Source organism: Prionailurus viverrinus, chromosome C1 (genome assembly GCF_022837055.1).
Source record: "Prionailurus viverrinus isolate Anna chromosome C1, UM_Priviv_1.0, whole genome shotgun sequence".
In the NCBI taxonomy this organism is placed as follows: Eukaryota; Metazoa; Chordata; class Mammalia; order Carnivora; family Felidae; genus Prionailurus; species Prionailurus viverrinus.
In genome coordinates, this window is record NC_062568.1 from 187,334,416 (window position 1) to 187,357,942 (window position 23,527).

Sequence of the window (23,527 nt, forward strand, 5' to 3'; positions counted from 1 at the left end):
AGGGAGTATCTGGCATTTTCACGTGGAAGGTGCTAAGTCTTGGGGGGTCCCAACCTTCCTGTCACTGTTAAAGTCGTTTGGCCCACCCAAGGCATACACAGAAAGGCTTTCCTTACCCTCTGCCACTCCTGAGGGCAGGAACACACCCCTCAGCCAAGTGGCTGTCACTACACTGATGCACAACCTGGGAAGTGTGGCCATAGCCATGATGGGCCTGGAATGTGGACCTGAGTCACATCTGTCTAGGATATGTGTTCTGTATTACTCCACTCCACCTGTCTCACCACTTGACACATGAGTTCTCAATTTTTATGCCTTCCTTTCTAGTTGGGATTCACGTGTCTATGTACTTTCACGTAACTGTAGACTTAGATTAGTCATGATTAAGTGTTCTAGGTTTTTTTGTTTGAGTCTTCCTCTCAAATGATATTTAATGGGAATATTTATTGTATGCTTTTCATTATTAATAATAAGTATGATTTCTACACTGCTGTGTGCCAGGCACCATGATAACATTTTGTAGGTAATACTTTTTAAATTATAGTTTTTTTTTTAAATGTTTGTTTATTTTTGAGAGAGACAGAGACAGAATGTGAGTGGGTTGGGGCAGAGAGAGGGAGGCACAGAATATGAAGCAGGATTTAGGCTCCGAGCTGTCAGCACAGAGCCTGACGCAGGGCTCGAACTCACGAGCTGTGAGATCATGACCTGAGCTGAAGTCAGACGCTCAACCAACTGAGCCACCCAGGCGCCCCTGTAATACCTTTTTTTTAATGTGTATGAGAACCTTTGCTCATCTTACAGCTAAGGAAATGGAGGCCCAGGAAAACAACCCCACCTGTCCACGGACACACAGTTAATACGTGACAGAGCTGAGATAGAGCCTGCAATATTGAGCCTAGGTTTCACATGAAACCTAGAAAGTGAAAATAATTTTTGATAATTTCCACCAGCCTGAGACAACCACCATTAGTAGATGCTTTCTTTCACTCCCACCCCTCAGGCACAGGGTTTTTGTTCTCTTAATGTAATAGGGAGAAACTGTGCCTGACTCCACGTTGCCTCTTTCCCTTGCTGCTGTGACCTACAGCTTAGAAACTTCTGCTGGGCCCTGTACGTAGGCATGTTAATCATCGAAGGAATTTTGCTTATAGCTGAGATGAACAAAAAACTGTTGTTTTAACCTGAGACCTACCTCACTCAAGGAGATAAGCAAGTACCTTCAGATATGCCTGTGCTATGTTTGAGATTCACAGAAACATGATCAGATTCCTACAGATATCAACCAACCTAGGACAGAGAAGTTACACAGCCTTCCTTGGATGTCTGCAGACATCAGTCACCTTTCGACTCCAGCCTCCTCCCACTTCCTCCACCCTAACAGAAAAGCTCAAATATCATGCTGGGGGAGATGGTTCTTTGGGACAGGAGTCCGCCATCTCCTCGGTTTGCTGATTTTTGAGTGAAGTTGTTTTTCTCACCGCATTCATCTTTCCCCTTGACTTACTGGCCTGTGTGTGGCGAGCAGGACAAGCTTGTACCCCATTACGTTTGTGTTGTTAACCAGTCTCTCCTTCCTTGCTGCTGTGGATCAGTGGCTCCATGGTAAGATAGTCAGAGTTCCCTTCCTTTCCCAGAATCAGTGAGGCATTACTTGAAGAACAAATCACAGTCGCCACCTTCCTGCAGCTGCGAAAGCAAGGGAAAACAGTCCTCCCATTAAGCAGCTCTCACCAGGACGGGGCCCTCCCCTCTATGTAGTCTGGCTGTCACCCTGTGGTGAGCTCCCTAATCTCACGCAGAACCCCCTTCTTGAGCAGCTGTGGGGATTTTGTTTTTCAGGCAGAAAGGAAAACCCAAGAGGAAAAGCAAGTATAAGATCCTAGATGCCACGGATCAGGAGAGCCTGGAACTGAAGCCAACCTCCCGAGCAGGTAGTGGCCCTGGGGGTTGGGGACGGAGGCCTCTAGATTTGTGCACTCTCCCTGTGAAGAGCTACTGTCACTATAGTCCCCTCCTAAATGTGTTGCTAACAGCTGTTTGTTCTAGAAAAGCATTTTGACTCTTGCTTGTTAAACGCTGAGGGCTGACCTTGCCCTGCACTGGCAGAAGCTGCCTGCTGGGTGAGCTCTGATCTGGGGCTCACTTCTCAGTATTGCTTCTCTTTGCAGAAGGACTAAGCCTCTTGCTTTCCTTGGCATGCTCATTCCCCTCAGGGATTCCTCCTGGCTTTCAGCTGTTCATGCTGCCCCCTGTTAGTCATGCTCAGGGACCTTGGTCTCTTAGGCCTGACAAGTCTGTCCTTTCTGGGCAGACAACAAGGTGTGGCAGCAGTGGGATTGAAATCAGTGTCTCCAGCTGGCCTCTTCCTCAGCTGGCCTTCCTCTTCCATCTTCCTCTACCCTGTATTTGGCCGATAGATCCATGGGCTCCGCTGGTGGCTTAGAACAGGCAGGAGGGCAGCTTCCCTGCTGGTCCCAGTGCACAGGACTCGTCTTTCAGGTGCCTCCCACCAAGGAATCATCAACTGCACAAGGACTGAGATGGCTTGGGTGATGGGTCTGGAGGTCAGGGTGCGCAGGGGCTCCCTTCCTTGGCTGGGTGTCGTCATGGGTGAGGTTTCCATTCATCATGAGGCCACAGGACCTGCATCGCCTGTTTATGGGACTCTAGGTGGGGCTATTCCTAAACACTCTGCCAACAAAACTGTTTTTATACAAAGCATTTATCAAACATGTTCATACTTAAAGCTTTGTATTAGGAGAGGCTAGAGGGGAAAACAGAGAGTTCTGACACCCTGGCTCTGCCCTCAGAATTTCAGTCTACTGAGGGAGCACAGACACATTAGAGGCAAAAAAAAAAAAAAAAAAAAAGATGCTCTCAGGCGGCCTGGGCTCTGCACCCATGCACCTTGGTCAGAGAACATCTTGGGGTGGTACCTGGAGGTGGTGGGGCTTGTAAAACCAGAGAAGTAGAAACACTGAAATGGAGCCTGGAGGTAAAAACGTGCACAGTCCACCCCCCAGCTGGTGGCCAAGGTTGTTTTCATGTTACTCTGAAAGTTTTCCCACCCCTCGAAATCCTTTGGTGACTGACTTTGGGTCTGGCTAACGTGGCCTTGGGTGAGCTCTCATCTGTTGGCTTCTCTGAGATCTATCGCCTTGTTGACTTGGTTCATATTTCTGTCCAGAAAGCTCTTTGTCATCTTTGTCATCCCTCCCTTAACCTGTAAATGTCATGCTCATCTGTCACATGACTGTTTTGGAATTTCTGTCCCTATATTAGTTCTGTATCTGTCCCCTTACCAGTCAGTGACATTGGTGAGGGCAGAGATTGTGTCTTATTCCTCTGTGCATATGGATTGAGACCACTGTTTGCCAGGCCCTCTGCCAGATACCAGTTACATACGGTGAGCCAGACAGACTCTGCTGCTCTGGAGGTTCTATGAGACAGACATGAAATATGCAAACTCCCAGATACACAGCATGTGATAATGAAAGGTCTTTGTAAAGAAGAACACTTGAACTGAGACCCAAGGGACGAGTAGGAGTTAGCCACATAAGGACTCTGTGAAAACGCATTCCAGGCAAAGGAGCAAAGTCGGTAAAGGGCCAGCTGCTGGAAGCAGCAGAGGGCATTTGAGGAAATAGAGGAAGGTGACATACTGGACATGGTGAGCACGGGGCCAGTGGCACGAGGCTGCACAGGTGAGCAGGGACCTAGCTGTGGGCTCCTTCTGAAAGTAGCGGGCAGCCACAGGCAGCTTTTTAAGGAGGTCAATGGTCTGATTTGGTTTACATTTTAAAAAGAGACAACCCTGGCTGCTGTGTAGGAATCAGAGGGGCAAGAGCAGGTAAAAGAGGATTCGGTGGAATGTCCTAATGGTGGAGAGATAGTAAGATAGGGAGAGGCACGTAGATTCCAGGTACCTTTGCAGGGAAGACTTGATGCAGTTTGTGGCATGTTAGCCGAGGGGTGTGGGAGAAAAGGAGACGTGCAAGCTGGTCCTGGAGCTTCTGCTCTGAGCAGGTGTGGGTTGGGTGGTACTGGAGAGGAAATGCCGGAGAAGAGAAGTGTTTGCTTCAGGACGCTTGCGAATGGTGTTGAGGAAATGACGCTGGAAGATTGGTGAGGACAAAAGTGCGGAAGGTTTTGAACATCAGCCAGAGTTAAGCATTAATTCTGATGGTGACAGGAAGTGTCATCTTGAAAGTGCTGGCTTAGGAAAATTAGTCTCTAATGACACCTGTAATTGACTGAAGGGGAGATATCCCATGTGGAGGCCAGCAAGGAGACTTTTGCAGTGGTCCAAGAGGGAGGTGACGATGACTCAACCAACATGGGGTCAACAGGATGGAGGACGGGAAAGGTCAGGGCTGACTTCTGACCTGAGGGACAGAGAATGATTCTGTAGACACAATTAAGACATCAGTGCAGTGCCGGCTGGGGTAAGAAAAGATGAATTCAGTTGAACCCAGTAGAACAGTTGGACTACAAGTGTCAGTGTAAGAATCTTCTAGATGCTGGTGAGGGTCAAAACAAAAGTGGGTCACATCCCTTCTGGGGAAAATGTTGAGGGACCAAAGAGTCCAGAGCTGAGGAGCCCATGAAGGGCCGTCAGTGAGGGAAGAGGTGCACCGTTAGGGAGCGGTCAGCAGTATTAGCTGTTGCAGACAGGGATAAGAATTGTCCATGAAGATGACACTGGGGAAGTTTCTGGTCACCTGAAGAGCTAGAGTAGAATGGTGAATGGTAGCAGAAGTGAAAATGTAGGTTGTTCCAGCAGTAAGTATGCAGTGAGGAAATGGAAGCCCTAAATATTGAAAAAAAGTCCTTTAGAAGTGAAGCAGGGTGAGGCAGAAGACAGAGGTAAGGCTCCTGAGGAGAGAGGGAATGGGGCTCAAGAAAGGAGAGGGTGGGGGACACAGGGCTGGGTGATAGCACCAGGAAGTGCTGCGTTGAAGAGGCAAAATGGGCAGGAGGCAGACATCCAGTGAAGGGGGGGCAGCAAGGGAGAGCCCAGTTGCATCTGGGTCACCAGGAGGAGAAAGAGGAGAGTCAGGAGGCCCTTCTCTGTGGGCAGTGTGTAGCTGAGGGACAGGTGAGAGCCCCCTTGCGCTTGGTCTTCTGGCTCTGGCCAGCAGATCAGTTGTGGACTCAGCAGATTAGTGGGTGCACCGCAGAGCAGAGCCACTAGCAGGTGGGGGAGAAGGGGATTCAAGCCTGTCAACATAAGGCACGGAAGCTGATAGGTTGAAGCGTGGATTTAACAGTCTCCTTGCGAAGAAAGGTAATGCACGTGGAAGCGCGCTGACAGAGACCCTGTTTGCTGGGAACCAGGCTGAGCTCTGATGAGGGCTGCCTGGGGAGCCGGTGCACCCGCCTGGGTGAGCTCCCAAGTCAAGCCTCAGGAGACCTGCTTTCCGTTCAGCGACTGTGGTTTTGGGTTTGTTTTTGCTATTCTATTGATTTTCCAAAGCTTTCTTTTGAAGCATATTAGATTGAACCATACGAAATTAATAGTGTGTGACTTTTTTGAACCCATAAAAATGGTAGTTTTTTGTGGTTCAGCCCAACGGACAGCTGGATGGGTTTCCTGCAAGTGAACGTGCCCATATAATCAGCTCCCTTTCTTTCCCGTCATCCTCTTCCTCCTGCCAACGTACTTCTAATATTTTAGTTTATATAAAGAGAATCACTGTATTTGGCCCTTTCCATTCACCATTACACTTATGACTTCCCGATGTGCTGTCAGGCAGAGCAGTAGTTTGTCCATTTCCTGCTGTGTAATTTCCACTGTATTAATACATCTGGCAGGTGTACTGTTGACAGGCAGTTGAATTCTTTCCAGTTGTGGCTGTTCTGAGGAGTGTGGCTGCAGAAGCTCCTGTCCAGGCCCAGCTTGTACTGTTTAGTGGGTGAGATCGCTCAGTTCTCCAGGCAGAGCAGGAGTGAGTGTGGGAAGGCCCTGGGTGAGTGCTGTCTGGTGTGGTGCTGGGTGCATGTCTCCCCCTCCCGCTCCTGTCCTCTGTAGCTGTGGAGGAAGGAGGGCTTTGGGGAAGAAGGGAAGCTTCATGTGGGCATGGGAGGGAAGGCTTCACAGGCACAGAGGGGAAGGGGTTGAGCCTCCCCTGGGTTTCGTTCTTATGGTGGCCCACTGTTCCCGCCACACTGGAGAAGCCTGGGACACTGGTATCAGCTTTCCTGGCCAAGAAGGGGCAGAATGGCTGAGAAGCATCTCAGGACATTACTTCAGTGTTTTGGGGGATCTGGGTGGGACCAGGGGGAAGGGAGAGTGACTATTGGATATGGGGTTTCAAACATACCTCACCTGTCTGGTCACCTTTTTCAAAAAGGAGGTAGGTCAGCTCCAGGGTGGGTGGTGTAGGGCCCAGAACACTACCACGTGGGGTTTTCTGTTGGCACTTCCCACGCCTCATCCTGTGGCTTTTTGTTTTTTCGGTGTGGTTTCTGCAGCCACAGGGATAGGTAGTGAAGGTGACTGCAATGGCTTGCAGAATCTCAGGCATCCTTTCTGAACTTAGGTGCTTCTTATGGGTCCTTGTTTGTGTGTTCTGATGCGCTGATGGCCTGGGACTGTCTCTGGGAGTCCCTGGTACTCCAGTCATGCTCTCTGCTTCTAGCACCCACGCAGTGGAACCAGAGCAAGCATCTGTGGGGAGCGAGGTTGCGTACTCACTCGATGTCGGGAACTCGGGCAAGCCCTTTACCATCCATGCTGAGCCGGGGTATGGTGAAAAGTTTGTCCTCTAGAGCTGAGTTCTCATTTGTCGTGCTTTCCTGCCTCCTGTGGGAGCTCCATCCTGTTCATAAAGGGAGGTGATAAAACATTGCACATTTCAACAAGAGGAGAATGGGTCATCAGGTGGTACTGTTAACCAAAGCTAATACATACTGGAGACAAGGAATCCACATTGCAACCCAGTTCTGTTATTTCCCCTGTCCCTCTGTTCCTCTTCAAGCTGGGAGAAGGGTACAGGGTGTGGCTGAGGCCGAGGAAGGTTTTGTGCTCCTGAGCCTGGATTCTCCTCTCTCTCGCAGGCATCAAACAGAAAGGCCCAATGCTGAGCAGCAGCCTGATGCGCTCTGAGTCGGAGCTGGACAGTGATGATGCCATCTTCACGTGGCCAGACCGAGAGAAGGGCAAACTCCTGCATGGTCAGAATGGCTCCGTGCCCAACGGGCAGACCCCACTTAAGGCCAGGAGCCCACGAGAGGAGATCTTGTAGCTACTTGGTCTGTTTCCTCAGGGTAGGGGTGGGCAGTGCGAGTCCAGAGCATTGCCAGGCTGGTTCTCATACCTCCCATGTCCGTGGGCAGCTGTTCTCCCAGCGTCTGCTGGTCATTCCACCCTAATACCCTCAACCAGAGCTGCTGGCACCTGAATCCAGAGACTCTCTCCGGGAACCCTGAATGAAGCTGTGAATGAAGAGGTTTCCTCTTTAAAACCCTTCTGGTAGCCACCACCCCCCCCCCCCCCCCCCCCCCGCCCAAATGTCCTCACCTCAGGGCCTCCTTTTCGCAAACCCCTCCTCTGCTCCAAGGGCCGTCCAGCCAGCTCCCAGCTGCCTCTCCAGTTCCCTGTTGGCAGTGTTGCTGCTCCCACGGCACCCGCACAGCAAGTCCTGGCTGTAGAACAAGCACCACCAGCCTCCTGCTCCGAGAGCCTGCCTGTGGGCACATTCTTTGTTCTCTTCTTTGGGACACAGCCGTTATCTTTTCGCTAGGTCCAGAGAAAGTGGAACCCCCTGTCCTCACCACTGATGCCCGTGTCCAGCCTGAGATTAGGGGAGGACTGGCTGTTTCCGGAATGGAGGGGCCCCTCTGGCTGCAGGGCCATCTGTCAGACAGCTGGGCTGGCCACAGACCCTTTCCTTCATCCTGACCTGCTGCTTCAGGGCTCAGGCCCCCATGCCCTGCCCGCAGGAGACAGTCAGACGCTGACTGGAATGTGATGGCATGAGCGCATGTGTGCGACTGCCCCATGGCGGTCTCTTCTGTGTCTGTCTTGTGTGTCCCTTGCATGTATGTATGTGTGTGTGTGTGTGTGTCAGAATGTGCACACATCAACTCCTCATAGGGCTCTTGGCTACTTGTGAGGCTACCTGGACAGACTTTTAGCTCCTTGGAGCAGAGACTTCCTGAATCCCTCTGGCCCTGTCACTGGTTCCTCAGCCATGGTCATCCTGGGTGTTGGGGAATGGGAGCTTTGGGGGAGTGACTTTTTGAAAAGAAACTTAGTTTACACTACTGCACTACTGTCTGTTGTGAGATGATTAAACATGCTATTTAATTGTATGTGTGCCTGCTGGGTGTGCTGCTTTGTGCTACACTGCTGACCTGTACCATGGGTCCAGCCACCATGCATCCCTGGGATGCGATAGCCTCCAGTAAGGAAGTTGTGGGCCTTGGCATCAGTGTGTGTGGCTGATGGTGCTGAGATTCTGCCTCAGCTGCTGCCTGGCCACTGGTGCAGGCTCCCGGCCTCTGCTGGTCAGCTGCTCCCCACTGGCTTTCAGGGAGGGGGTTTTCTGTCCTCTTCTCCAACCTTCTGTTAACACAAAAATGATTCATTCCTCCACCTTCACCCCACCCTCTGAACCAAGCAGGGAATTCAGAGTGTCCTAACACCCAGGGTGTGGACTTTAGATTTCTGGGCCCCTGTGCTTCCCTTTTGGATTTTCAAAGCAATAGAGGTGGCCTCATGCCCCAGAACACAGTGCAGTGTTCATGGAGCAGCTTGCACAGCACATAGGGTAGGAGGAGGGCTGGTGTACAGTCTCTCTCCCAGGAAGGGGAGGGGAGAGGACAATGGAGCTCATACTCTACCCAAGGCCCTGCGCATAAAACCCCCCTGGGCATGAGAATTGGCTCTGTTTTCACAGATACAGAAACTGAGGCACAGCAAGAAATAACTCGGTCCACATACAATAAATGACAGAATTAGAACTCGGGCCTCGCAGAAGTCTGTGGGCTGGATCAAAAGCCTGGGAGGCCTGATGCCAGACTGTGGGGGATCGACTGTGGACTTTCTGATGGAGGTCTGGCACAGGAGGATGTACCTTTCTACTAAGTTCCCAGGAGACACTACGCTGCAGATCCGGGGCACACTGTGAGCACCACTGGTCTGGAAGTGCGTATCTAGTGCAACGTTGAAGAGGAGCGGCAGCTGTCCCATCCTGAAGGTTGGAGGTAATCACAGAAGCAAAAGCTTGAATCGCTTCAGGCCAGGGATACAGGTTTCCTCAGGGCTGCAGGTCAGGCTACACAGGAGGAGAAGGTGGGCAGGAGACCAGGACTTGATCACTTACTGGCCTTCTGGACTTGTCCTGTTTTGGGGTGTGGGGCTCATTTCTACATCTTACCTCAGCCACAGCTCACTGAAGGATATGCTTTTATCTCCGAGATGATCAATTTTTCATCCCCTACTCTTCCCACTGAAAAAAGGACAAAACCCAGAAACCAATGCTGCTGTCCTGTTAGGCATATTTCCAGTTGAGTACAGGAAATATTCAGCATTACCAAAGCACCAGTGTCCCCTTACTCATCGTCTTGTCTCTACTCCTTAGCACAGTGGCTGATACGCACTTCAGAGCGTGCCTGTAGTGAGCACAGTCTAAAAGGGTGATCCATCCTAGAGATGTGGGAGATGTGGCTTCTCAAAGGAAAATGTCAGCTGAACAAGGGAAAAGATGGCAGATCTTGTCACTGCTGAACTGCGCTGACACTCCAGGGAAACATGGCCTACTAAGCTCCCAGAGGTATTACTTAGGAGAATAAAGAGAAGGAGTTAAAATATGAACAAAATAAGATTGGGGTGGGGGTGGGGGGGGTCAAATAATGATTGAAATTAAAGTAAGCTAAGGTCCTTCCAGTAAGCTAAGGTCCTGGATTCAAGTCAAGTATTCATGTTATAAATATTGAGGACACCATTAACAATTAGTAACTGGCATATGTAACATCTGCACCAGACAAGGGAAGAAAAAAATACTTCAATCAGTGAAACCGTACAGGAATGAAGGGGGAGAAAGCAGTTTTTTAAAAATGTGACCACTTAATGGGCAAAAGTTGTCAGATTAGACATTAAAACCGCCACTGCCGTCACCACCACCACCACCACTTCCAAACTGAAGTTAACAGATTGGATATATTTGTAAAACTGTAAGAGAGACACGTAAAATACAACATTGAAACACTGAAAAAGAAAACAGTAAAGATATAGTAGGGGCTTTGGTCCTTATTAAGATGATAAAGTGGCATAGGCTACTGGCTCCTCTCCCCCCCCAAAATAATACACCTTAGGAGATGGCATAAATCTGAGGAACCACCCCCAAATCCTGTAAGTATGCCTAGGAGACTGAAGGTCATCATAAACTGGGAGGTAGGCCATAAGTGAGAAGTCTACCCTTTGTTACACATGGAATAATCAGTCAATTCACTGGTGTCAGCAGGACACTGTCAGGGCAGGGCTGTAAGCTCTGCTGAGATGAAAAGGGCTTGGCTGGGCTGCTCTTGAAATTAAAAAACCCTTCCCTCTCCAATGTCCCAAGACTGGAAGATGACAACTAGGAAGTTGCTGCTGCTTCCTAAGGATCTGAAGCAACTACTGGTAAAGCAGTTAATAGAGCCTTTGAGGTGTCTGGAAGTTATTACCTTCCCTTTCTTAATCTCACTGGGATGGACAGCATAGAGCCTGGCCTTGGCCTTTCATCAATAAATGTTACTAGACAGGAGCTGGTGCTCTTTAGAAACATGAGCTCATTGGCCAAAATAACCAGATGCTGCCTGGGGTGTACAACCCTCAGCCCCAAAGACAGCAAACTAAATACACACATTAGTCGAGAACTAAAAATAAAGCAAAATAAATGTACAGGGAAACATTAGCAGTGTGAAACAGGAACAGGAAGTACAGGGAAATACCCAGGATGAAAAATATAATGAATGGGATAGAGTGACAGATACAGGTCAAAACAAATCAGCATCCTGAGGATCTTTACCACCAGAAAGCAGGAAAGGAAAAAGTCCAGGGGCAGAACAGAAGTGCCGACATGTGAGTAACTGGGAGTCCTAGAAGGAAAGGGAAGAGGTAGAAAAGGAAATATTTGATGTAGTAAGACCAGAATTAAAGAAAGATCAAAGAACTCATGGATAAGTAGGGGAAACGTACTGAAACCAGAAACACTGTAGCAAGACAGCGAGAGATGGTTTTAAACACCATCTAAGAAAAGCAAAAATTCTGAAAGCTCCCAGAAGAGAAATAGATCGATTACAAAGGGAGAAGAATCAGACTGACATCAGGTTTCTTAACAGTATCCTTATGTGAGAGACAAAGAATCACATTTCCAAAATGCTGAAGAAAAAGAACTTTGAGCTCAAAATTTATATCAAGAAAAACTCATTTGAGAATGTAATAAAAAATATTCTCGGCTGGGACACTTGGGTGGCTCAGTTGGTTAAGCGTCTGGCTTCAGCTCAGGTCATGGTCTCGCGGTTTGTGAGTTCAAGTCCCACGTCGGGCTCTGTGCGGACAGTTCAGAGCCTGGAGCCTGCTTCGGATTCTGTGTCTCCCTCCTTCTCTGCCCCTCCCCTGCTCATGGGCTCGCTCTCTCTCAAAAATAAACATTTAAAGAAAAAAAAATATTCTCGGAGCACATGGCTCACTCAGTTGGTGGAGCATGTGACTCTTGATCTTGGGGTTGTTGAGGCTGAGCCCCACGTTGGGGGTAGAGTTTACTTTACAAAAATTCTCAGGAATATAAACCTTCAAAATTATTTTCACAAAAGATCCATTTAAATTTTTTTTTTCAACGTTTATTTATTTTTGGGACAGAGAGAGGCAGAGCATGAACGGGGGAGGGGCAGAGAGAGAGGGAGACACAGAATCTGAAACAGGCTCCAGGCTCCGAGCCATCAGCCCAGAGCCTGACGCGGGGCTCGAACTCACGGACCACGAGATCGTGACCTGGCTGAAGTCGGACGCTCAACCGACTGCGCCACCCAGGCGCCCCACAAAAGATCCATTTAAAAAATATTCTTGGAAGTGGTCAAATACAAAAAATAAATTTAGACATGAGAAGAGATATAGGAAGTAGTGGCGAGCAAATAAAATATTCTGGCAAAGTTTGTAATCTGAAACAGCTAGGGCCAATGGAAAACAAAATGAAGTATATCAACAATACAAAACCAAAATTCCAAAGAATACCAACATGGTATGGTTAGGAAGACCAAGAACATAAGAGTATAATGTCTTATCAGGAAGACTTAGATGGCAGTTAAACCAACTGGGGCAAACAAACGATTACTATTGAGTAAAATCGAAAAAAAACTGGAATGTATTACCACTTTTTATTTTTTAGTAACCTCCACACCCAACACATGGGGCTTGAACTCACAATCCGACATCAAGAGTCGCATGCTCCCTCAACAAAGCCAGCCAGGTGCCCGTGGCATGTATTATTACTTTTAAGCAGGTAGAAGAAAAATTTTCATTGCTACTCAATGAAAAGCAAGAGGGAAAAAATACAGTAAGTAGAAACTGAAATAATAGCAGAACTAGCTTGGCTGGGAAGATGACAGAGTAGGAGGACTCTAAGCTTACCTTGTCTCACAGATACATAATACATCAACATAAATAACCCAGAAAACGATCTGCAGATTGGCAGAACAAATTCCACTAAAGGTAGAGAAGAGACCACACCCGAAGAAGGTAGGAAGGGTCAAGATGTGGTCCACGGTGGGAATGGAGCCGGTGGTGTGGAGAAGGGCAAAAAACAGACTTTCACACCTGGGAGCCCATGAACAGGGAAGATGTATACCTCGTAATACCTGCCTTTGAAAGCAAGAGGGGCAGAATTTTGTGAGTAACAACTCACAAACCAGCTGGATTTAAAGCCTGGAATTTTTAAATTCTGCAGGCTCTGCTCTAGGAGAACCTGGAGGGCATTAGGAAGCAGAATTCACCCCCCTAACCCCCATCCCCAAGAAACCACACAGCCAGTGCAGATACAGCAAGGAATCGGTAGTTTGAAAAGCACCAGGGGCAGCTGAGAGATGAATAATTTGCTCATCCTAGAGCATGACCTGGAAAGACGGACAACCAGGAAGATGGCTCTAGGAACAAAGGAGTTGACAGGTACCATTTCCCTACTCCACCCCCAAGTATAAAAAACCCAAACAGCAGGGTTCTGGCTCTGACACTTGTTACCTAAATCGCCTGCACCAACACCCTCCACCCCTCCTCACTTCTGTGGACTCATCCTTCCCACTCATCCGCCTTAAGTCGTGGAGTTGTGGGCCGCACCCCAAAAGGTCAGTGTAAACCCTGCCAACACATCTCTTGACTCATGTTTTGCGGGACCTCAGTTCTGGAGGTGGCAGCTGAGGCAGGGGGAAGGTCAGGTCTCACTTCCCAAGCAGACTACTACACACACTGTTAAAATGTGTTCCATCTCTACTGGGGACCAAACACTGCCCACAATAGGCAAAGAAAGCCTCTGCAGACAGCTGGACTGAAGAAAGAAGAGGCTAAGACAAAACCACAGAGAAGATACAACACACACAGAAGACACTCCTTGAAGTGCCAGGCCCTGGGGAACAGGGGACACGGCACTGCAGGGCACTGAAGGACCTCTTCTTCATAAGGCTATTCTTGTTAAAAGGAAGAGAAGTAGCTGACTTTCCTAACAGAAACAGACACAGAAAGTTAGATAAAATGTGGAGACAGAAAAATATGCCCCAAATGATAGAACAGGACCAAACCACAGCAAGAGACCTAAGCAAAATGGATGTAAGTAATATGCCTGATGGAGAATTTAAAGTAATGATCATAAAGATACTCATTTAACAAGAGTGAATGACATCAATGAAACCCTTAACACAGAGATAAAAAAGAACCATGCAGGGGGCACCTGGGTGGCTCAGTCGGTTAACCATCTGACTTTAGTTCAGGTCATGATCTCACGGTCTGTGGGTTCGAGCCCCGCATCGGGCTCTGTGCTGACAGCTCAGAGCCTGGAGCCTGCTTCGGAATCTGTGTCTCCCTCCCTCTCTGCCCCTCCCCTGCTCATGCTGTGTCTCTCCAAAAATAAACGTAGAAAAAAAAAAAGAACCATGCAGAGATCAAGAACACAATAAATGAAACTTAAAATACACTTGATGGAATAAATAGCAGGATAGATGAAGCAGAGGAATGAATTAACAACCTGGAAAACAGAGTAATGGAAAGTAACCAAGCTGAGCAAAGGAAATAAAATTATGCAAATTGAAAACAGCCTAAGGGAATTCAGTGATACCATCAAGTGTAGTAACATTCACATTATAGGGATCTGAGAAGAAGACAGAGAAAAGGGGGCAGAAAATTTATTTGAAAATGTAATAGTTGGGGCGCCTGGGTGGCGCAGTCGGTTAAGCGTCCGACTTCAGCCAGGTCACGATCTCGCACTCTGTGAGTTCGAGCCCCGCGTCAGGCTCTGGGCTGATGGCTCAGAGCCTGGAGCCTGTTTCCTATTCTGTGTCTCCCTCTGTCTCTGCCCCTCCCCCGTTCATGCTCTGTCTATCTCTATCCCAATAATAAATAAACGTTGAAAAAAAAAAAAAAAAAAAAAAGAAAAAGAAAAAGTAATAGCTGAAAACATCCCTAATCTGAGGAAGGAAACATCCAGATCCAGAAGGCACAGAGATCCCCCCACCAAATTCAACCTAAGGAGGTCCACACCAAGAAACATAGTAATTAAAAATAGAAAAAAAAAAGTTCTAAAGAAATTTTCAAAGTAGCAAAAGAAGGCAGTTACATACAAGGGAAACCACAGAAGACACTCAGCAGATCTTTCAGAAAAAACTTTGCAGGCCAGAAGGGAGTGTTATAACATATTCAAAGTTCTGAAAGGGAATAATCTGCAGCCAATAATACTCTATCCAGCAAGGTTATCATTCAAAATAGAAGGAGAGAGAAAGAGTTTCTCAGACAAAAACTAAAGGGGACTCTGAGTGCAAAGGAAATACCCTGAGGGACAGTATGAAAAGTAAAAAAAAAATCAGAAAAACAGTAAAAACAAGTATTTCTATAAAAATCACTCAAGGGATTCATAAAGAGATGTAAAATATAGCAACATATACATAAAAAACGGGGAGGAGAGGAATAAAGACTAGGTTCAAACCTAAGTGACCATCAACTTAATACAGATTGTTTTACGCAGAAGATGTTTTATACAAACCTAATGGTAACCACAAATAAAAAAATCAGTAATAGATATGCAAAGAATCAAGAGAAAGAAACCAAATGTATCATTAAAGAAAGCCAACAAACCAAGACAGAAAGAGAAGGTTCAGAAAAAATCTCTAGAAACAACCACAAAACAAGTGACAAAATGGCAATAAGTACATATCAATAATTACTGATTATAAATGGACTAAATGCTTCAATCAAAAGACACAGGATAGGGGTGCCTGGGTGGCTCCGTTAGTTGAGCGACCGACTTCGGCTCAGGTCATGATCTCATGGCTCATGAGTTCAAGCCCTGCATCAGGCTCTGTGCTGACAGCTCAGAGCTTGGAGCCTGCTTTGAATTCTGTGTGTCTCCATCTGTCTCTGCCCCTTCCCTGCTTGTTGTTTCTCTCTCTCCCTTAAAAATAAATGAACATTAAAAAAAAATTTTTAAAAGACACAGGGTAACAGTGGATCAAGAAACAAGACCCATGTATATGCTGCCTACAAGACACTCATTTCCAACTGAAAGACATCTACAGATTGAAAGTGAGAAGACGGGAGAAATATTTATCATACAAATGGATGTCAAAAGAAAGCTGAAGTAGCAGTATTTATATTGGACAAAACAGACTTTAAAACAAAGACTGTGGAGCACCTGGGTGGTTCAGTAGGTTAGACTCTTGATTTCAGCTCAGGTCATGACCTCATGGTTTGTGAGTTGATTTCCATACTGGACTCTGCTGACAGTGTGGAGCCTGCCTGGGATTCTCGCTCCCTCTTTCTCTGCTCCTCCTGTGTGTTTTCTTTCTCTCAAAATAAACAAACAAAGACTGTAACAAGAGACAAACAAGGACACTATATAACAATAAAGGAGACAATCCAACAAGAGGATATAATAATTGTAAATATTTACGTACCCAACATGGGAGAACCCACATACATGAAAGAGTTAATAACAAACATAAAGGAAATAATTGATAGCAATAATAGTAGGGGACTTTACCACCAAACTACATTGATGGACACAACATCCAAACAGAAAATCAACTTAGAAGAAATGGATAAATTCCTAGAAACATATAACCAACCAAAACTGAACAGCAGGAGGAAACAGAAATTTTGAATAGATCAATTACCAGCAGCAAAACTGAATCGGTAATCAAAACACTCCCCGAAACAAAAGTCCAGGACCATATGGCTTCAGAGGCAAATTCTACCAAACACATAAAGAAGAGTTAATACCTATTCTTCTCAAATTATTCCAAAAAAATAGAAGAGGAAAGAAAACAAATTCATTCTTTGAGGCCAGTATCACCCTGATACCAAAAGCAGATGAAGACACCACAAAAAGAGAACTATAGGCCAAACTATCTCATGAATATAAATGCAAAACTCCTCAACAAAATATTAGCAAACTGAATCCAATAACACATGAAAAACAAAACACACCACAATCCGGTGGGATTTATTCCCAGAATGCAAGGGTGTTTCAATATTTGCAAATCAATCAACATAACTTTATCAATAAGAGAGAGGGTAAAAACTCTGATTTCAACACCTGCAGAAAAAGCATTCAACAAAGTACAACATCCATTCATGATTAAAACAACCTCTGCAAAGTATGTCTAGAGGGAACATACTTCAACATAATAAAAGCCTTTGTATGAAAAACACACAGCCAACATTATATACTCAATGGTGAAATACTGAGAGGTTTTCTCCTAAGGTCAGGAACAAGAGAAAGATGTCCACTTTTATTAAACAGTAATGGCTGTCCCAGCCATAGCAATTCAACAACATAAAAAAATAAAAGGCATCTAAATTGGTAAGGAAGAAGTAAAACTATATTTGCAGATGACAAGATACTACATATAGAAAAACCTAAAGACTCCACCAAAAAACTAATCATGAAGCAGCAAAAGGAGAAATTAAAAAAGCTATCCCATTTAAAAAAAATCTTCTTTATTGTTTATTTATATTTGAGAGAAAGACAGTGTGTGAGCAGAGGAGGGGCAGAGAGACAGAGACAGATTCCGAAGTAGGCTCCAGGCTCCGAGCTGTCAGCACAGGGTCTGATGTGGGGGCTCGAACTCACAAGCCATGATGATCATGACCTGAGTCGAAGTCAGAGGCATAACTGACTGAGCCACCCAGGTGCCCCAAAACCATCCCATTTTCAACTGCACCAGAAACAATATAGTATCTTAGAATAAACTTAACCAAAGAAGGGAAAGGCCTGTACTCTGAAAACTATAAAATACTGATGAAAGAAATTTAAGACGACGCAAAGAAATGGAAAGAAATTCCATGTTCATGGAATGGAAGAACAAATATTGTTAAAATTTCTACACTACCCAAAGCTATCTACAGATTTAATGTGATCCATATCAAAAATACCAACAGCATTTTTCACAGAACTAGAAGAAACAGTACTAAAATTTGTATGGAACCATGATATCTCGAATAGCCAAAGCAATGTTGAAAAGAAAAAGAAAGACAAAACTGTCGGTATCACAATTCCAGATTTCAAGTTATATTACAAAGTGGTACTAATTAAAACAGTATTGTACTGATTAAAAATAAACACACATATCGACTGAGTAGAAACCCCAGAAATGAACCCACAATTATATAGTGAATTCATCCTCGACAAATGAAGAATGAATATTCAATGAGAAAGACAGTCTCTTCAACAAATGGTGTTAAGAAAACTAGACAGAAACATGCAAAAGAATGAAACTGGACCACTTTTATCATACACAAAAATACCCAAAAATGGATCAAAGACCTAAATGTGAGATCTGAAACCATAAAAATCCTTGAACAGAGCACAGGTAGTAATTTCTCTGACACTGTCTGTAGCAACATTTTTCTAGATATAGGTCTCCTGAGGCAAGGGAAATAAAAACAAAAATTAACTATTAGGATTACATAAAAAGTTTGTGCACAGTGAAGTAAACAAAACTAAAAGGTAACCTACTAAGTGGGAGAAGACATTTGCAAATGAGGTATGCAATAAAGGGTTAGTATCCAAAATCTATAAACAATTGACACAACACCACCCCAAACACAAATAATCCAATTAAAAACTGGGCAGAAGACACGAACAGACATTTCTCAAAAAAAGACATACAGGTGGCCAACAGACACCTGAAAAGATGCTCAATACCATTCATCAGAGAAATGCAAATCAAAAGTATAATAATGTATCACCTCACACCTGTTAGAATGGTTAAAATAAAAAACACAAGAAACAACAAGTGTTGGATGTAGAGAAAAAGGAACCCTCGTGCACTGCACTGTTGGTAGGAATGCAAACTGGGCAGCCAGTGTGGAAAACAGTATGGAGGTTCCTCAAATTAAAAATACAACTACCCTACAATCCCGTGATAGCACTACTGGGTATTTATCTAAAAAATACAAAAGCACTAATTCCAAGGGATGCACATACTCCTATGCTTATTACAGTATTTACAATAGCCAAACTACAGAAGCAGCCCAAGTGTCCACTAATAGAAGAATAGAATATTATTCAGCCATAAAAAGGAATAAAATCTTGCCACTGGCAACAACATGGATAGATGCAGAGAGTATAATGCTAAGCAAAATAAGTCAAAGAAAGACAAATATCATATGATCTGATATGTGGAACTTAAGAAACAAACAAGCAAAGGAAATAAAGAGACAAATCAAGAAACAGACTCTCGACTATAGAGAACAAACTGATGGTTATCAGAGGTGAGGTTGGTGGGGGATGAGTGAAATATGGGATGAGGATTCAAGAGTACACTTACCATGATGAAAGGAAAAGCAACATCAAAAATAAGTTCTAAAAGCAGTAGTTAAAATGAATATAAACATTTTAAACTTAACTGAAGACAGACTCCCACCCCTCTTTGCCATATTCACCTGCTCCCCCTGCAGACACATTAGCATTTGAGAAAGTAAACGCATGGAGTAATTGGTGTGCCTGGAGCCCAGGTACAATGGTGAGGGGTGCCACCGTGAAGCAGCCCTACTGCAGAGCAAATGAGGTGGTGACTGGCTGGAATGGTAAGGAGACTGATTACATTGTACAAATAAGTGATTCAGAAATTAAGTACATATACTGAGAATAATGGGAACCAGATTTTTCACTGTTCTGTAAAAGGATTTATGAATATTTAAAGGGAAAAGGCTAGAAAGAACCCCAATGTTTTGACTTGAAATTGGAAGAACTGGTAAGAACTCACAGGCTAAAGAGGTAGATGAATAGTTGTACATAGTTATATGTATTTGTTTATGGATTGACTGATTCATAGGAAAAGAAAATTTTCCTTAGTAGCAATGAGCACCAAGTGCTAAGGCATTAGGTTCCACTACTGATTCCAAGATTATGGCAGGGAAGTACACAATCATCTTGGAACATCTTGTTTTGACTAAGTAAATGCTGAAAAAATGATGGGGACATATCAGAAGGACATGGGAGCCAGCCAGAAGAGGCTTCCACCGGTTAAATCTATTTTAAAACAAATAAAGAGAGCATCAGATTATAACCTAATGAATAAAATAGGAATCCATGAGTCTATACTGATATAAACAAGAGAGTAAAAAAGACGACTATAAATTCTTTATAAAATATCTAACAACATGGGGCAAAAATGATGGGAAAATACTACCAAGCAAACATTAACTAAAGGAAAGGTAGGGGATCAATATTTATGGTGACAGAATTCAACACAAAAAAGAAGGGTTAGGGATTATATACTGATAAGAAAGAGAAATTAATCAAGAAAAATGGATATTAGAGTACCTTTTCAAAAACAGCCTGAAAACTGACAAAATTTCAGGCAAGGAAAGGGAGGGTGGATAACGCTTGGGTTAAAAACAGAAATGAGAAAACACCTACAAACAGACTAATGATAAAATCTTGTCTGAAGGTGGGAACACCACTAAAAAACTAAGAAGGAAAAATTGATTTGAAATCATTTTCATGAAATCATTTTTAGCAATAAGAATGATTAATAATGAAGGAAGCAATCATTCAACAATTTAAAGAATGAAATAAACAAAAAGAATGGTAATAAAAATAGTAATAAAACCAGAAATAAGTAGAAAAGACAAGTCTGACAAAAAAAAAAAAAAAAAAGGTTCTTTGAAAAGACCCTTAGCAAATACAGAATGGAAGAAGGGAAAAATTACAAACCATGTTAATAAAGCTGAACATATAGATGAAACTTATGAAAATTACAGAGAACTAGAAAACTGCAGAGAAAACATAAGATATAAAAATCCAAATTGACATCAAAAATTTGAATAGAACAGTGATCATTAAGTGAATTAAAATGGCAAAGACCTCCCCTTTGAGGGATAAAAAAATTAGTAAGAATAGTAATTTTTACAGTTTGAGTATACTTTCAATAACAGAAATTTTCTATACATTCCACACAATGGAAAAGGAATAAAACTTGCTCACTCTTTTTGAGTCTAGTCTAATGGTGATTCCAAAGTCAGTTGACAATTCAAGAAAAAAAAGTATTTCACCGTGAGTACCAATACAAAAATAAAATACTAGTTACCCAAACCCAAAGGTATGTACATATTTTTAAACTAATAAGGGTTTATCCAGGGAATGCAAAACCACTGATCATAAGAAAATCGATGTGTTTCATAACATTAATAAAGGCAAAAAAAATGACTATTACAATAAATGTCAAAAAAAAGCATTTGACAAGTTCAACACTTCTTTATAATTGAAAGAAAAATTCATGGCAAACTAGGAATAAAAAGGAATGTCCTTGGTAAGGGTTATATATCTAATCCAATAGTATATATATAAAATACATGAACAATTAAGATTTCATTAAGGAATGCAAGGATGGTTTGATATCAGAAAAATCCATCAATGTATTTCACTAAGGATACAAATTATATGATTATACAGACACAAAAAATGCATTTGATAACAATCTTTTATTTAATGGATGGAGGGGAGATTTTTTAGTAAAAGCTATCAAAACCTTCTTAACTTGATGTTTAAGATTGCTTTCCAGAATGGATATACAGTTGACCCTCAAAAAAACATGGGTTTGAACTACACAGGTCCACATATACATGGAATTTTTGGTAGTACAGGGCTGTAAATGTATTTTCTCTTCCTCATGATTCTCTTAATAACATTTTCTTTTTTCTACCTTACTTTATTGTAACACAGCATATAATACATAAAACATGCAAAATATGTGTTTAATCAACTTTTTATATTAACAGTAAGGCTTTTTATATCAACAGTAGGCTACTAGTAGTGAAGTTTCTGGAGAGTTAAAACTTATACTTGGATTTCCAACTTGGATTTTCAACTGTGCAGAGATAATTGCCCTAATCCCTGCATCATTCAAGGGTCAACTGTACAGTTCATTTATTCTTGCAATATGTAAGGGTTTTTAAATCCCAACAACAGTACACTTGACATTATCCATTTTTCCAATTTGTCCAGTCTCAAGGACATGAATTGATAGGTCTGAAGAGAAACTCCATGATTACTAATGAGTCTGAACATTTCTTCATATACTTGTTACCCTTTAGGTTTTTCTTCTATGAAGTATTTGTTATTCTTTGTTCAGATTTCTTTACAATTCAGCACTCTGGGGTATATTCTAAATATATATCATTGGGTAGTTTTGTGTATACGGATTCCTGCTTTTTGAAGGTTTGTTAGGCCACTTTATTTTTACAAAAGACTTACATTAGCACGTGTTTTTGCTAACCGAAAGATATCAGAAGAGGATTCGCACTCTTACAAAAAAAGGCACAATGCGAAAACAGTGTTGAGTTTATTTTACAGCTAGCCCTTACAGAGGCAGTGCGCATCCCAAGGAATGAGAGTGGCCTGCCAAGCTCCTTTCCCAGGAGCACACTCAGTGGCTCAGCATCAACCATCTAAGTCTCCATAGCTTTGGATGTGTCTGTGAGCATCGGTACTTTATCTTGATTTATTTTCTGTATCTGTTAGCAAGATGTGCCCTGAAATGTCAGGACAACCTAAGAGAGGTTATTTTGGGGTCTGGGAGTATTAAAAACTTTTCCATTACAAATTAATGGTAATTGCTTCTCCATTCTACACCATTTTGGTTTACTAAAGGTTTCATAGGAACACTTACTTTCAGATAGAGGGAAAACCTGTATCTTCCCTAAGCCTGTTATTTGTCATCTTTTATTGACAAACATCTTTAATTTTGATATAGAATGAATATCTAAGTTTTCTCCATATAGTTTCTGCTTTGGAGTTTATTTAAGAAGCTCTTTCTGTCCCCCAGATCACATTATTCTCCATATTTCTATTAATTTTATAATATTACCTTTCACATTTAAGACCTTTAGTCCATTGAGAGACCATCTTTGGACATGATCCGAGTTAGGTATCCTGTTTTTCTCCATGTAAAAAGCCAGTTTACCAACACCACCTACTAAAACAAACACAGGATATTTGCATATTACTTAATTACTAAATACTTTACAGCTTTCACTGCTACTGTGAATAGTATCTTTTCCTTTTAATTACATTATCTAACTGGCTGCTGCTCTAGTGTTTTTTGTAATACACACATGCACTTGAACCTCTGAAAATACGACTTAAAAATAATGAGTTTCAGGGATGCCCTAGCTGGCTCAGTTGGTGAAGCATCCAACTCTCGATCTCAGGGTCATGAGTTCAAGCCTCGTTTTGGATGTAGAGATAACCTTATAAATATAAATAAGATAAAGTAAAAATGAGTTTTATTTCTCTTCCCAATACTGATATTCTCTTTTTCTTTCCTTATAGTCTAAATCAGAATTTCTAGTTCTATGTTAAGCAGTAACAGGATACTGGGCATAGTAAGTCTTAGTTAGGATACCAGTTTGGTAACCAAACTTTACTAGAGACCAAATAACAATGACTGAATAAGATGGAAGGTATCTTATTTCTTTTTAAATGTTTTTTTATTTTGAGAAAGTGTGCATGTAAGTGGGGGAGGGGCAGAGAGAGGGAGAGAGAAAATCCCAAGCAGGCTCTGTGACGTCAGCGCAGAGCCTGACACAGGGCTCAACCTCACCAACAGTGAGATCATGACCTGAGCCGAAACCAAGAATCTAAGGCTTAACTGACTGAGCCACCCAGGTGACCCAAAAGGTTTCTTTCTTATGTGAAGGACTGAGCTAGCAGGCAGTTCAGGAGATACGTGGCTCTGCCTTATGAAGTTTAATGTGCTTTTGATATTCTGCCCTTTCCCACATAGATGAAACAAGTTTGCCACGAGCACACACACATTCTGGCCCGTGGAA

The 23,527-nt window shown here is 43.4% G+C and overlaps 1 protein-coding gene and 1 long non-coding RNA gene across 4 annotated transcripts in view; one reads left to right on the plus strand and one right to left on the minus strand.

The window, feature by feature from the left end:
• Nucleotides 1-8,319, plus strand: part of KIAA0319L (KIAA0319 like) — a 95,395-nt gene extending 87,076 nt beyond the window's left edge. For all 3 annotated transcript variants that reach the window (XM_047869062.1, XM_047869061.1, XM_047869063.1), the window contains exons 20-21: nucleotides 1,843-1,934; nucleotides 7,063-8,319. In XM_047869062.1, the coding sequence (XP_047725018.1) occupies nucleotides 1,843-1,934; nucleotides 7,063-7,250 (280 nt within the window). In that variant the 3' untranslated portion in view covers nucleotides 7,251-8,319. The remainder of the gene's footprint in view (nucleotides 1-1,842; nucleotides 1,935-7,062) is intronic.
• LOC125171870 (uncharacterized) lies at nucleotides 7,454-23,212 on the minus strand. The gene is made up of 3 exons (XR_007154457.1): nucleotides 22,564-23,212; nucleotides 9,387-9,458; nucleotides 7,454-9,284 (listed from the first exon to the last, which is right to left on the minus strand). It is a non-coding gene; the product is annotated as an uncharacterized LOC125171870 (long non-coding RNA).
• Nucleotides 23,213-23,527: the final 315 nt, after the last annotated feature.